The sequence below is a fragment of the Pelophylax lessonae genome, assembly GCF_965119305.1.
Source record: "Pelophylax lessonae genome assembly, chromosome: 1".
Classification (NCBI taxonomy): Eukaryota; Metazoa; Chordata; class Amphibia; order Anura; family Ranidae; genus Pelophylax; species Pelophylax lessonae.
This window is the reverse complement of record NC_138768.1, coordinates 181860408-181876941: the sequence shown is the minus strand read 5'-3', so window position 1 is coordinate 181876941 and position 16534 is coordinate 181860408. Positions and strand designations below refer to the sequence as shown.

The 16534-nt window shown below is 42.4% G+C and overlaps 1 protein-coding gene across 2 annotated transcripts in view; it reads left to right on the top strand.

The window, feature by feature from the left end:
- REEP5 (receptor accessory protein 5) overlaps positions 1-16534 on the top strand; it is a 67025-nt gene that overhangs the window by 18156 nt on the left and 32335 nt on the right. The window contains exons 1-2 of one of the 2 annotated variants that reach the window (XM_082244208.1): positions 2607-2643; positions 3090-3183. In XM_082244208.1, coding sequence (XP_082100334.1) covers positions 2622-2643; positions 3090-3183 — 116 coding nt within the window. In that variant the 5' untranslated portion in view covers positions 2607-2621. Of the gene's footprint in view, positions 1-2606; positions 2644-3089; positions 3184-16534 lie in introns of those variants that run through there. The other variant, XM_082244207.1, reaches the window with a different exon arrangement.

Below are 16534 nucleotides of genomic sequence, written 5' to 3'. Positions count from 1 at the left end.
GCTCTGATGCTGTTAGCTGACTTCATGAGAGCCACTTCCCGGACAACATTCCACCATCCTGAAGCAGGCCGAAGACACCAAAAAAGATGTTGCATATGCAGCAAAAGAGGATTTCGTAGATATTACAGCCACCATTGTCCCCAGTGTCCCTCCCAACCCGGCCTGTGCATTGGAGAATGCTTCCGACTTTATCACACATCCCTAAAATATTAGCCCATATTTATAATCCTTTCCCATTTTCATCATCTGTGCTGACCATCTTCTGTTTCCTCAAGTAACCATGCCACTTCCTTCCATGTAAACTAACCCTGGCCTGTTTTTCAACTATACCTCTGCCAATGTTTGGGCTACGTCCCTGTGAATTGACCCTGGCCTGTTTTTGAGGGTCTGGAGTCCGGAGGCTTCAAAGAGATTTGGGTGGGAGAAGCCTCTACCCCCTGTGCCCAGGTCTTACCTGACCGAGCCTGCTGCTGACTTAATTCCATCATGCCTCTGCCTGCCACATGAACTGACCACACCTCTGCCTGCTATCTGTACTATGGGAAAAATTAGCTGTAGCAAGAGGCAGTACATTTGTTTATGAAGGGCTAGAGAGCAGTACAATGTGTTTCTGCAGGTAAGTGTCCCAGGACCAATTCCCTTTGGACAAATGCTTTGGCTGTGCTGACAATATCCGTGTACTGACTATAGACCATACTCCTGCCTGGTGCCCAGATAATTACTATTGTAGTCGCTAAGCATGTCCCTGCCTGCTGCATGGACCAGTGCTCTCCTCTGTGAACAACTGCACTACTAAAACCACAGGTAATACTTTTTTTTTTTTATAACCCTTACCTCAATAGAACGTATTTTGGAGCGTAATTCTTGGTATGCACATGCTATGTGGGGCCTTCAAAAATGATAGGTTGTCAGAAAATTAGATGTGTATTTTCTGTTCCTAGAACACCTGAAGGTGCTACTTGGATGTTGGGCCTCTGTATGTGGCTAGGCTGTGTAAAAGTCTCACACGTGCTATCGCCATACTCGGGTGTAGCAGAATGTATTTTGGGGTGCATTTTTTTGCTATGTTCATGTTGTGTTAGAAATATTGTATAAATGGACAACTTTGTGTTTAACCACTTGCCGACTGCCGACAGTAATCCTACTGCGGCAGTGCGGCTTCTCTGGGTCCAGCGGCGTAGACCTACGTCACTGGACTCCTAGTGGTCTCAGCGGCGATGCGATTTGCCGCCTCTCTTCCCCCGATCGTCGGAAAGTGTGAGGACCCGCCTGCTTATGTAAGCAGGTGGATCTTCTCAGTGACAGACAGGGAGAGATCACAGGATTCAGCATAGCTGAACCTGCGATCTCTGTCTGTGTCACAGAACCTCCCCACGTCAGTAAGCATGAGGCATACATTTAACCCTTTGATCACCCATAGGGTTAACCCCTTCCCTGCCAGTGTCATTATTACAGTAACAGTGCATATTTATAGCACTGATTACTGCAGTAATGTCACTGGTCCCTCCAAAAGTGTCAAATGTCAGGGGTCCGATCTGTCTGCCGCAATGTCGCAGTCCAGCAAAAAAACCCAGATCACCGACATTACTAGTTTAAAAAAAAAAAAAAAAAAAAAAAAACACAATAAAAATTACATTAATCTTTCCCGTAGTTTGTAAACGTGATAACTTTTGCGCAAACTAATCAAAATATGCTTATTAGTGTGTGTGTGTGTATGTATGTATGTATGTATGTGTGTGTGTGTGTGTGTGTGTATATATATATATATATATATATATATATATATATATATATATATATATATATATATATATATATATATATATATATATATATATATATATATATATATATATATATATATATATAAATTTTTTTTTTTTTTTTTAACCAAAAATATGTAGCAGAAAACAAATTGGCCTAAAATGTTAAATGTTGATATATTTTTTTTGTTTTTTTTTTAATTGGGAATGTTCTATAGCAGAATGTGAAAAATATTCTTCACAGTGGAGGTGTCAGAGCCCCGCTGCTCTCTATGGGGAATCGGATGAGAGTGGACCGCCTGTCCTTTCCCATCCGATCCCGGATGGAAAATAGGGTTTCCATCCGTCCGGATTTCACGGACAGGATCGGATGCGTATGGCAGCAGGTGTCAGCAGACATGTCACCGCTGACATCCGCTGCTCCATAGGGATGCATGGAGGATCCGATCAGATCCGCCTGAAAAACTGACAGGCGGATCTGATCGGATCGTTCGTGTGAAAGGAGCCTTATTGTACCTTTTGGTTGTAACTTTGCATCTTTTAAAAAGCATATATATTTTTTCTTTTTCTTGGACTCCTTCTCTAAACTCTGTTTCAGGAAGTGATTTAAAAGGCTATTTCAGGTCCCCTTTTTTTTTTTTTTTTTATTTATTTATTTTTACAATGATCTGTACATTTCTCCTAAAAACACTATTCTATTTACATAGTGAAAACATATGTGGCTATAGCACAACAGCCGAAGCTGTAAGTTGGGGAATGCGTGTCATTAGCATGTGTGGGAGGAGCGAGAGGGAGGGGAATTTGGCAGTAGAAGGGTTGACGTGCACTGTAGGGAGCTTTAGCCAAACAATCTGGAAGATGATTCGGTTCCTTGTTACAGGTAAGCAGCAAGATGACAGTGTGAGGTTTTCAGGCTACGGAAATGGCAATTAGGACTATTCTAAATTCTGTCCGGTCTTAATTGCCACTAAGCTTGGTATTTGTTTCTGCAAAAAAGTTTTAAAATTGGGAGTGTACGCCAGCTGTAATTGATAATAACTTCAGTTTACATTTCCTACACTGGTAGTCGTTTCTGCTTTGTGATTTTATGATTTGTTTTAGGCAGTGTGTCACAAAGAAAGGTATTGACATTGTGATTCACGTCTCTTAGCAGTGAGAGTGTAGAAGAAAGGAGTGAGCAGAGATGTAGTTGCTTAAGATCTTTTTGAATATACTTTTGTTTATGGTAGAAAGAGGAGGAATTGTGAGTATCCAGATGGTTGCATTTTTTGTTTACTAAAATGTTTTTTTTTTTCCTCCCCCCCCCCCCCCCCCCCCCCTTAACAGGCGTTATTGGCCTCCTCGCTGTGTACTTAGTGATCGGATATGGAGCATCTCTTCTCTGCAACCTGATTGGATTTGCCTACCCAGCATATATCTCGTAAGTGTTGCCTGTCAGATATATACTACCGGCAGGTGTCAAAGCATGCTAAAATCTCTTTGATTCAGTAAAGCGCGTGGGGTTTGTTTTTTTCCTCCGCTATTTTTTTATTCCGCTGTTTTAAAACCAGGGTTTTAGAAACAAAATAAAACTTAGACAGACTTAACTTGACAAAAGGAAGGGGCTGGCGTATAGTACTGAGTGTCTTAGACATATGTTTACTGGGTGTCTTATACATATCATATGATTACTGAATTATGGCACTGAGTGTCTAGACGTATCGTATATGTTTACAGAGTTCCTCAAGGTACACCAGGGGCAGAAAGTCAAGAAACAGACAGACCATATGTCTCCTGGGTTGTGCAATGCCCATATCTTTGTCTATGATGAACAACCTAATGCGGTATTGGCATTTGTTTGTGTAATAGTTTGATCTCTCCTCCATATTTTTTTTTTTTTTTTTTAACATTTATTTTGGAGGTCATGTGTCTGTGTCCATGTGGTTTATGCCGTTTACTCATTCATGTATTCATTTTTTTTCCCCCCCCAAGTCATGCACCATAACATATGCTTGCTTGTACAAATAAAGCAATGTTGCAGTCACTTATCCTTTTTTCTTTTCTAGTGTTTTTTTTTTTTTTTTTGTGTGTGAACTCGATGGGAATACAAGCATGTTTCTAGCCTCCTGGAGCATAATTCTGATCTTTGTCATTCAGTTAGGTGTGGCAGATCCGTGCCCAGTGGTTCTCTTTCCTATTTTCCATCAAGTTTGCATAGACCACAATGGTGCGTCTGTTATTCCTGTAATATAATCACTCACCTGTTCGAGCAGACATAACCTTTCATCTTCACAGCACGATCACTAGATTGGTCAAGTTCGACTTTCCTCCGCCCTGTTTAGTATGGTTCTAAAACGCTTTACCTATTCCAGTATATTTGTTTGAAAGATGCTATATGTCTGTGTAAATGCAGTACTTTGTTAAGCTCTTGTTTCTGAATGCAGGTAGTTCTAAAAGTCTTAAGCTGGCCATACAGTACTGGTACAGTTTTTTCCTTTAGATTTACCAAAACCATATAATATGAGGTCAAACCTAGTTACTTTCAATTTGTATGACATCAAGCATGTTCTTGCACTACATAGTTGAAGGTAAATCTCTAAAGGAAAGTGAACAATTTTATATAATGTGCAGCCAGCTTTATAAGGTTGATACACTCAGTTTGTTCTTTTTACATGAAGGAAAGAAAAAAAAAGCCATACAGATTACTGTACTAACAAAAGCGATGTTAGTGTGGCGATCTCCACTGCTGTGCTATTATGTTCTGATAGGGGGACTGCCTACACCCCCACCAGAACACACTGATCAGCGCTCGCAGCTGGTCATGAAACTGGCTTCTGTCGGACAGGCAGCTGTACACATGTACTGAATGTCAGCCGGTTCCTGCTGAGCTGGCCAATATTTGGATCGCCTGTACCCAGCTTCACCATACACATTACAAGCCGTGTGTACAATCAACTTTAAAGTTACTAAAACTGTGAAACCTAACAGGCTACTTAATCAATCTATACAATTTGTATCCAGGCACACCTTTGCTCTATATCCCTGGTGCACAACATGTGGCCCTTGGGTCCTCTGCAGGCCCTAATCTGTGCTGCCCTATTGACCTGTTATAGCAGTGATTTTGAGCAGGTCTTATGTAATGCCTTTAGTCAGACTGTCCTGAAGCACGTGCTCAGGCTTCAACAACTCTTATAGCATAATGAATACAAAATTATTCTGCTGCGCCCAAGTAATACAAATATTACACACACATAAAAAATCTACAACTTCAATTTGGGACAGGGCCATGTTTACCACAGTGTTGCATCCTCTCTTCTTTTTACAACACTCTAGATATCTGAGAACTGAGACCAGCTGCTAGAGTTTTGGGAGAAGAATGTTGTCCCATTCTTGCCTGATGTAGGATTCTTACTGCTCAACAGTCCTGGGTCTTCTTTGTTGTATTTTTCATTCCAAGATGTGCCAAATATTTTCAGTTGGTGAAAGGTCTGGACTGCAGGCAGGTCGGTTAAGCACCCAGACTCTTATACTACAACAAAGCCATGCTGTTGTCATAGATGCAGTATGTAGTTTATCACTGTCCTACTGAAATATGCAAGGCCTTCCCTGAAAAAGACACTGTCTGTATGGGAGCATATGCTGTTCTAAAACCTGGATATATTTTTCATCATTGATAGTGCCTTTCCAGAGTTGCAAGCTGTTTTTTATTCCCATGGTTGCCAAAAGAATGTTGAATTTTTAAATTTTTTTTCTGAGCATTGAGCGGTTTTCCAATTTGCAACAGACCGTTTTAATTGAGCTTTGGCCCAGAGAAGACCACAGCATATCTGGATCCTGTTCAGATATGGCTTCTTTACATGCAGTATATACAGTATCCCCATGCCACTCTAAAACCTGGATATATTTTTCATCATTGAAAGTGCCTTTCCAGAGTTGCAAGCTGTTTTATTCCCTCTGCATTAATGCACCGCCATACCATCAGAGATACAAGCTTTTGAACGGAGTGCTGATAAAGAGCTGAAAGGTCCCGCTCTTCTTTAGTCGGATGCGGTGCCCATGGTTGTCAAAAGAATGTTAAATTACTTTTTTTTTTTTTTTTTTTCTGAGCATTGAGCGGTTTTCCAATTTGTACGAGACCGTTTTAATTGAGCTTTGGCCCAGAGAAGACCACAGCATATCTGGATCCTGTTCCGACACAGCATCTTTACATGCAGTATATACAGCATCCCCATGCAACTCAAGTAGAACTTATTTTGGGTTGTTTTTTGGTGGTGTTTTTTTTAAAATGGCAGGAAATATACAGCTAACATTTAAAGACTGATTGATTAATATTATCTTTTTTTTTTTTTTTTTTTTTAACCTTTTTGATCTAAAAAAAAAAATCTGAAGATTTTAACCATTAGCATTTTACCATCGAATATAGGCCTAATTTTGTCCTGAAGAAAGGATATGCTAAGGAGTTGTGATCATATGGACTAACGTGTATGTACATGCCAAAGTTAGAAAACCAGGTGCAGGCGTTAAGATTGGTTTACCTTCCGCATTAAGGAGTTTTAATAAAGCAGTATTAAACCAAAAAGCAAACCTTTCTTATACTGCAGCTTACCAATTCCTAGATTTGATCCCTGACTGACACTGCTGCCGTCTGCTATGCCGCCTGTTCTCCTTTATCCAGAGTAGGGGGTAAAAAAAAAGCCTAAAAAAAAAAAACTGATGCAGCCACCACATCTACTGATTGGTAAGCTGCAATATACTAGGTTTTGGGTTTAATACCGCTTTAACATAAGAATGCTGAGTTGACAACAAAACATGCAAGTCTGTCTAAAACTGAGGTTAATTTAATGAAGAAAACAATCCAGATGAGCACACGGACAGGGTGGGTGTAATGGTTTTTAAATCAAAATGTAATATGGCTTTTTTAAAGCGGTTGTAAAGCTTAATACTTTTTTTTTTTTTCCAAATCTAAAAAAAAAGGTTTCATATTTACCAGCTCTGTGTAATGGTTTTGCACATAGCGGCTTCTTACCTCTTCTGGAGTCCCCCGCCGGTGCTGTCCACTCATCCTTTTTCTGCAAGCCACTAGCTATGTGGGCACACTCCCAAGCTGGGCTGTGTGTATCCATAGACACACAGTGCGGTTTGGCCCTGCCACTTGTTCCCTCCCTACAGAATTTGACAGCAGCAGCTAATGGCTCCCACTGCCTTCCGAAGCCTCCTGTGAGTACAGCAAGAGGGGATTAGAGCTGCTTCAGACAGGGTAGCTCTGGGTCGAAAGAAAACTTAGTTATGTTTTCAAGGGGGGGCTGGGGGGAGCTGCTATTCAAAGGTGTTTTATGTTCTTGCATTAGAGCAAGGAACCTTTTGCACTTTAAAGGGATTGCTTTTTTTTTTTTTTTTAATCTTAATGCATTCTCTGCAATAACCTAAGAAAACCTTCTGTGTGGGACCCAGGGATGTTGCAGGAGTGTCTCAGCTATGCCAGAATCCCCTCCTCATTGGCTGAGACAGCAGCGATTGGCTACTGTCAATGAAGATCGGTCAGCCAATCGGCAGAGGGGGTGGGGCCGAGTCACTGCTCCATGTCTGAATGGGCACAGGGAGCTGCAGCTCGGGTGCCCCCATAGCAAGCGTCCCTCTGTGGGGGCACTCAACAGGAGGAAGGGGCCAGGAGCACCAAGAAGGGACCCGAGAAGAGGAAGGGGCCAGGAGCACCAAGAAGGGACCCGAGAAGAGGAAGGGGCCAGGAGCACCAAGAAGGGACCCGAGAAGAGGAAGGGGCCAGGAGCACCAAGAAGAGACCTGAGAAGAGGAAGGGGCCAGGAGCACCAAGAAGGGACCCGAGAAGAGGGCTGCTCTGTGCAAAACCACTGCACAGAGCAAATAAGTATAACATATTTGTTATTTAAAAAAAAGTTATAATCTCTTTAGGGAAAGTGTTTTTTTTTTTTTTTTTTTTTTTATTTTTTTTTTTTAACACTATCAAAGTATGTTTCCCATGTTTGCAATACCTCCTTCCCCTCCCCCACAATTAACAGCTGCATGCTTACCAAGTTGTTGCAGACACAGCTCGTCGCAATGTTTTCAGGCTTGCAGTGGGTAAACTTAGGGCCATGGCTTCTTATAACTCGGTAAATATCCAACTGTTTCAGGTAATCAAAAGGGGTGAAGTCTTTTTTGTTTGAAAGTTTTTAATTGCCAGGTTCATGGACCTGAACTTCACAGGCTCTTGGTTTTGCAGGTGAATCTGTACATCTGATGAATGTCTATTTACTTATGGGCTCTCTGTACTCGGCTCAGTGGTAGAACAGAAGAGTAAACAAATGGATTCTCATGCTGTATAGGACCCGTGTGAATGAGCCAAAAAAGCAAAGAAATTATTTCTCATGTTGGTTACTGTGACGTTATTTCTGAAACTTGTATTCATTTTTGTAGCTGCAGTGATGCAAGGCGGTTGGAGGTATTTGGATGCTTGCATTTTTTTTTGCCTTTTTTTTTTTATTTTATTTTTTTATCATACATGCAAAAAAAATAAAACGGGGGGGGGGGGGGGGGGGGAACAGCTTGAGCTGTGGTGGGATCAGGTGCTTTGTGATCATTACACAAGAGTGTGGTATTACAGACTGAGACTGATTTGTACGTGGCCCATTTTAAATGTAGGTTGCACATCTAACCCATATAATATTTCTAGACAGATGTTCTCTTGTCAGTTTTGGTAATTAGCTGTGACTGATGTGAAGAAGTAAACACTGAGATGTTACACTGCACATGGTGGAAAAACAAGAACACTTGCTGTACTCGCTGCTATGGGCTATTCATCTTCCTCACCACTTTTGCCTGAATCTTATTAAAAAGCCATGTAGCTGTAATACTAAAATTTCTAACAAGTAAAATCACAAGTGCTTTGGGATTTCCCTGCTGCCTTTGCTGGACATTGATACTTTTTAATTTTTAATCTCCATAACAATTAGAAGGATCCCTCATGGCCCGTACACAGGACCTGAAAATCAGACAGATCGTCTTTTTTTTTTTTTTTTTGCATGCTAGACGCATATTGAACATGGAGAGATTGCTAAAGTTACGAAAGCTCTCGTACGACGTGATAAAAATTCAGAAGTGATGTAATGTGTTGTAGTGTATTTGTATTGTATTTTCGGACAACAACTGTCCTGATTAAACGAGAATCGTACAATTTGGTATTGTATGAGAAACATTTTCATGCTTGTCCGACCGGAAATAATCGGATGAACTGTCATGATCTGCGCTTGAAGGCTCTATGCGAACGATCCGATTATCGTACGATCGATTCAAAAGCGGTATTTTTACAGGCCATTAGGCTTCAAACAGGCTGTTGTCTCGATGGTGCTTTCTATTCTTTGCTATGGCCAGTTGTGGGTGCTGTGTGAGGCAAAAGGTTACAGCATTCCCTGCATTCCCTATCATGAACAGCACTTTTTGCAGTATGAATGCATTGTGTGTTACCCATATACACAATCCTATCCCCATAGTTGATACAAAGGAAGTCAAAATAACCCCAAGGTCTCATGTACATTGCAGCTGCTAAACTGATGTTTAGGAGCAGCTAGGCAGTTTTATTTTTTTTTCGGAAGCCCCTGAACTCTCCTCAATTATCCTTTGCAGTTCTGTATCTTGGCCTAGGCCAGCACTTTGCAGGGGGGCAGCAAAAAAGCTGCACCCTGCACGAAAAAAACGGCCACATCCTGCCTCTGTACGAAAAGGGTCCCCGATGGCTTGTGCTACACTTTTAGTATAGTGCCAGTCTTATGGGGCGAATTGGGCCAAAGGGCAGGGTCCGGGAGGCAAATCAGTCTGGCACCCCCATAAAGCAGTCGGTCACACTACTATCTGCCACCTGGACATTCGGACAGACCGCAGGCAGCTGACCACACTTAATACAACAGGCCCAACGGCCGCCAATGCGAATAGGTGCTAATGTAAAAAATTGAATTTCTTCATCAATTTAGGCCAATATGTATTCTGCAACATATTTTTGGTAAAAAAAAAATCCCAATTAGGGTATATTGGTTTTGCAAAAGTTACAGTGACTTCCAACTATGGGATAGATTTATAGAATTTTTATTTATTCATTTTTTAACGAGACTGGGACTGCAGACAAATCTAACATGAAGTGACACTTTTGGGGACCAGTGATACCAGTACAGTGATAAGTGCTATAAAAAATGCACAGTCACTGTACAAATGACACTGGCAGGGAAGGGGTTAACATCAGGAATGATCGAAGGGACCCGCTGATTTGCTCCCGCTGTGTCCAATAGCAGCAGAAGTGGGTCGCCGGCGGCGCACGCACCCCAGGCACAGAGCACGAGCCAACGTAAAGGTACATCTCTTTGCGCAGGAGTGCCACCTGCCGCAGTATATCTGCATGGGGCTGTCCTCAAGTGGCTAAAAAAAAAAAAATCTACTGAGCTGGACAGAACCAGCTATTGAGGGAATCCATTCCACATTTTCAAAGCTCCTTCGGTGAAGAGCCTTTCCATATGTGAGCATTAAATTTACTTTTCCTCCTGACATAGAGTGCCCCCTTGTCCTCTGTAATGACCTGAAAGTGAATAGCTCAACACCAAGTTCACTATATGGACTAGTTATTATATGTATTTATATTTATGGTCCCCATATCCCGTCTTAATCTCCTCCTCAAGAGAGAATAGATTTAGTTAAGCCAAGCTCCTCCATTCCTTATTAGTTTAGTTACTTTTCTCTTCACTTTCTCGGGTCCCCAATATCCTTTTTGTGAACTGGTGCCCAAAACTGAACTGCATCGTTTAGATGAGATATGATTTGTACAGGGGCAAAATTATCTCTTTTTCATACTACTTTTGATACAAGAATGATTTTGCTCACTTTGGAAACTGCAGCTTGGCATTGCGTGCTATTATTAGGCTTATGATCTACTAAAACACCCAGATCCTCCCCCATAGTATGTTTTGATGCATACATATTTTTAGCCCCCCAAGTACATACCATTACATTTATCAACATTTAAACCTCATTTGTCACATAGTTGGCCGATTTAAAACTGCAATGAGGTTAGCTTTTTGGAGCTGGAGATGTCATGTAAGGACATAATTCCACTACAAAGCTTGGTGTCATTTGACAGAAATGGTACTTTTAATCCCAGACCCTATATCTTTTATTAATATAATAAAAAGTAAGAGTCCCAACACTGAACCTTGGGGTACACCACTAACAACCCTAGACCATTTGCAAAATCAAAGTATACTTCATCCACAGCCCCTCCTTTCTTGTCTATTTTTTTGCTTACTTCCTCATAAAAAGAAATCAGATTGGTTTAAAAACTTCTCTTTGGTAAAGCCACGCTGACTGTCGCTTAAAATATTTTCTTCTAGCAAAAACTCTATATGGTCTTTTATTAAGCTGTTAAGTATCTTCCTGACTATAGAAGTGTGTAGTTACTTGGTGTGACGGAACTGTTCCCCCCCATACTATTCACCACCAAGCCCACCACCCTAAATACAAAGTACGATGCACATTATCCTAAGCATAAACATTCCACAATGGTTGGATAACAAGGTACAGTGGTCACAATCTCAATCACCTCTGAGATGATCAGACAGACAGAAACAATAGGTGACTTAACACAATTCACAATGGGAGAAAGACACTTAGGAGGCACACTATGGGAGAAACCTACTTACAATAAACACATTATGGCAGGCGACCCCCCACTGGTTTGAGGCATAGAGGCCCCAAATATGTAGATGGAACCTCCATTTCCCAGGGTCTCTGTGTGTTTTGGGGAGATATGGACTTGAATCCAAACAAGACCACTCCAAGTGTCCCTCCAGGTGCACACCTCACAAAGAGTAGTGTTTTCTTAGAAAGCCAGGGCTTATAGTCAGTAAGCAAGAGGCCACTCTGCAGTACTCTCCAAAAGCCCCTGTCCTGGTTGGGTTTGTCACATTTCTCCCCTATCAAAAGTGGACTAACCAGGTCCCAGACCTTCACCTGGTCTGGACCTGCTTTAGTCGGGCAGAGTGAACCCACAGAAGTGGTCAACCTGATTTCCATTCTTCCCCACAGTGAAGGGTTGTTGTCAGTAGGTGTGGGACAGAGGTCGTGAACCCTCTGTCCATCTGCCAGCACTTCAGCTGGGTGGTTCTTTACCTTTCCGGGGCTTGGTCTTCTGCTAAGAGGGGCTGATTGCCTCAAGCTTCCTGAAGCCATGGAGACACTGTAGGTGCTAGGCAGAGGCCAGTGGCACTCTGCCCTGTTTTCAGCGCTTCAGCTGGGAGTAGGAGCTTCACTACATCCACTCTGGCTAACTGTTGGGGAAGAAGGGAGGCTGGCTTCCTCCACTGCCAGACTGTGGATATGTCACTGGGGAGGAAGGATTACCACCTTCTCTCCTGAACTTTGTATCTGCCGCGGGGAGATGAGCTGGCTGGTCCATCTCCTGTACCCTCATCTGGCAGCTGGGACGACCTTTCTCTGCTACGGTCTCCCAGGTGCACGGATCCTTGCTAGGGAGAGAAGACAGTTTCCTCTGCCCTGGCTGACTGTCGGCTAGTACTTCTGAATAGTCCCAGGCAAAGGGAGCCCAGCCTTGCTGCTGAGCAGAGTCTAGCAGCCATCTGTAGGCGATCTCCAGCTCCCATTCCTAAATGGCCAGAAACTCTAAATCTTCCAGTGCCCAGTGAACTTCTGAGATGTTCAGCATCTGTTCTCTAAAATCCATGATTTTCTCCAACTGCCATTCTAGATCACTCCCATAGTCAGGGTCACCTGACCAATTCCCGTACAATAGTCACAGGCCGCCGTAGCCAAAGACTTCTGTTGGGATGTCATCTGCTGTCTAAGGGCACGATTGGGCTACATACCGCCTCTGTAGCTCTCATCCAGCCGTATCTCTGCCTGGACCAGACTTTTTAGCTCCACTGTTCATTCCTTGTGCAGTTGTTCTCCCAAAAATAGCACCCACAATCCATACTGCGACCAGTACCTTTCCTGGGTGGACAAGAGAATTTTTCCCTGGCAGCGCTGCTCTCGGTCCAGCTCTTCCAAAGTTGCCAGTGAACAGGGTCATACCATCCCAGCAAGACCTGCATTTGCACTGGTTTTCTGTGCTTCATCTGCATCTCTTGCACTCTCCTTCCGAATTCCTCTTTCATGGCGGCTGGTATCTGTACCTCTCCTCTTCTGGTAACCGGACCTCAGATCCCGGGGCAGGTTTGGATGCCCCAGACTTCAGGAAGCATCCCACTGCTTGCTACCAAATGACACAACCTGGACACTTTAAAAGACTTTAACCACCTCCTGCCCACCGTATAGTCAAAAAGCGGCGGATGGGATCTCCTCTCATTCTGGACCGACATCCTATGACGTCTCGCTGAGATTGCAGTGTTCCTAGGACATGGCGCTAACCCTATCTCGGTATAGAGCCGATGATGCAGCTCTTTATCCACGCAATCGGCTGTGTCCAATCACAGCCGGTCACATGTAAACACGGACGTGCCGTTTATCAGCTCTCCTCGCCTCACACTGACAGAGTGTGAGGCGAGGAGAGCCAATCAGTGGCATCTCCTCACAGGGGAGACCTGTACAGGTAATCAGGGCCTTATCAGCGCACATCAGTGAAGGAGATAAATTACCAGATTTTCAATATTTACTGACCGAAACAAACTTTTTTTTTTTTTTTTTTTAATATTCTTTAAATTTTAGGTGTTTTTTTTTTTTTGCAAAAAAAAAAAAAACCCAGTGGTGAATAAATACCACCAAAAAAAATAGAAGCTCTATTCGTGTGTAAAAAAAACTGGTAACTTAATTTGGGTGCAGCATTGCATTACCGCGCAATTGTCATTCAAAGTGTGACAGCACTGAAAGCTGAAAATTGGACTGGGCAGGAAGGAGGTGAAAGTACCCTGTAATGAAGCTATTGAACCCTTTCTAAATATAAACACCACGTTGGCCTTAGACCAAATCCAGTGGTACTATGCTGATCATTCGAGCCAAAAAAGTTGAAACCATGACTTGGATATACCATATATCACAAAAGTGAGTACACCCCTCACATTTTTGTAAATATTTTATTATATATTTTCATGTGACAAATTACACTTTGCTACAATGCAAAGTAGTGAGTGTACAGCTTGTATAACAGGATAAATTTGCTGTCCCTTTAAAATAACTCAACACAGCCATTAATGTCTAAACCGCAGGCTAAAAAGGAGTAAATCCCTTAAGTTAAAATGTCCACATTGGGCCCAAAGTGTCAATATTTTGTGTGGCCATCATTATTTTACAGCACTGCCTTAACCCTCTTAGGCATGGAGTTCACCTGAGCTTTACAGATTGCCACTGGAGTCCTCTTCCACTCCTCCATGTTATCACAAAGCTGGTGGATGTTGGAGACCTTACACTCCTCCAACTTTGAGGATGCCCCACAGATGCTCAATAGGGTTTAGGTCTGGAGACATGCTTGGCCAGTCCATCACCTTTACCCTCCGCTTCTTTAGCAAGGAAGGTGGTCGTCTTGGAGATGTATTTGGGGTCGTGATCATGTTTGCATACTGCCCTGTGGCCCAGTCTCCGAAGGTAGGGGATCATGCTCTACTTCATTATGTCCCAGTAAATGTTGGCATTCATGGTTCCCTCAATGAACTGTAGCTCTCCAGTGCCGGCAGCACTCATGCAGCCCCAAACTTTGACACTCCCACCACCATGCTTGACTATAGGAAAGACACGCTTTTCTTTGTACTCCCTGGTTGCCTCCACACACGCTTTACACCATCTGAACCAAATAAGTTTATCTTGGTCACAACAGACCACAAGACTTGGTTCCAGTAATCCATGTCTTTAGTCTGCTTGTCTTCAGCAAACTATTTGCGGGCTTTCTTGTGCATCATCTTTTAGAAGTGGCTTCCTTCTGCAACGACAGCAAAGCAGACCAATTTGATGCAGCGTATGGTTTGAACTCTGACAGGCTGACCTCCCACCCCTTCAACCTCTACAGCAATGCTGGCAGCACTCATATGTCTATTTTCCAAAGACAACCTCTGGATATGACACTGAGCATGTGCACTCAACTTCTTTGGTCGACCATAGCAAGGCCTGTTCTAACTGGAACCTGTCCTGTTAAACTGCTGTATGGTCTTGGTCACCGTGCTGCAGCTCAGTTTCAGGCTCTTGGCAATCTTCTTATAGCCTAGGGCATCTTTATGTAGAGCAATGTATAGTTGTCAGATCCTCAGAGTTTTTTTGCAATGCGGTTCCATGTTGAACTTCCTGTAACCGGTAAGAGAGTGAGAGTGATGACACCAAATTTAATTTAAGTTTTTTCTTTGTTTCTGTTCTAAAATGTTGCAGATAATCTTTCTTCATAAATTTTGGCCATAAAATGTATTCTGCTACATTTCTTTGGTGAAAATAACCCAAATATGTGTATATTATTAGTCTGTAGGTTATACAGTCAACAAACTGTTTTATATATCTTAAAATTGATCATTCCTAATGTACTTACAGCCTATCTCATTTCTTGAGGCCCAAAAAAATATCCCCCAAATGACCCCTTTTTTTAGAATGTAGACAGTCAAGGCATGCAGGATTTTTTTTGAAGTTGTAATTTTTTGGATCACAAAGATTTTTTTTTTTTTTTTTTTTTAATACATCATACTGTCACCAGTGCAGTACAGAGTCATCCTATTACTGGTGTGGCAATGATCAGGGACACTGACTGGTGACAGTACAGAGAAAAAAGAAAAAAAATATTTTTTTTTTCTCTGTGATTGGTCCAGCCTGTACCATGTGATCACTGTGACCAATCATAGCTAACACAACTGTACACAATAAATGGCTTGAAAGGAAGCCATCCATTGTTTACAACTGTCATGTGACCTGCTGTGATTGGTTACAGTGGTCACATGGTGCCAGTGCAGTGATCGGTCATCGGTTGTGTCCCGAGGGACAAGAATCCAGCCCAGCGTTGTCATGCCGGGCAGTAATAGGTTAAACAAAGCATGAACAGTTTAAATTTCATTTGGATACAGTGTTGCATGACTGAGTAATTGGCATTCAAAGGGTGACCGTGCTGAAATCTGAAAATTGGCCTGGGCAGAATGGGTGTGAAAGGGTATTGAGATGGTTAATAAATTAGCTTTCTCAATATCCTCTGTAAACCAGCTCAAAATTATCTAGTAAACTGCCTACATGTGCAGACTTTCTTTTTACTTTTAATATATTTTAGGAATGTTTGGGGTTTTGGCCTACTCCCAACCTGCCATTCAGTTTTCAGTTTTTGCAGCCTTGATTCCTCTTAGATATTGTTTATATTCTTTGTAACTTTTAAATGATGATAGTGTTCCTTCCTTTTTTATATTTGTTTAAAAGCTCTTCACTTATTTATAGTTTTTTTTTTTTTTTTTGTGGTTCTGCTTTGAGCAGCCTGTGCTTTTGCCCATGCTGGGAACAAAGAAAATACCAGGTACTTCTGGGTATGTAGGAGCAGGGATTTTTTTCAGCTGGAACTTGGTGGAACTCAGTTCCACCACCTCTGGCTCAGGCCCTCGGCTCCCTGCTCACCACTATCACTTGTAAACACAGACATCCCTGCTTCTGTCTTTGCCAGTGACAGATTGTCTCCCAGTGGCTCCCACTGAATGCAGAATGGGGACAAGCAGGTGCCCAGGGTGCATTGCGGATGCCGACCCCCACTGTATGATCTCCCTGTAAATGAGAGAGGCAGAGCCACCTACAGTGTTCAGGGAGGTACTAGAACCGGATAGGTGCTTCAGCTTAAT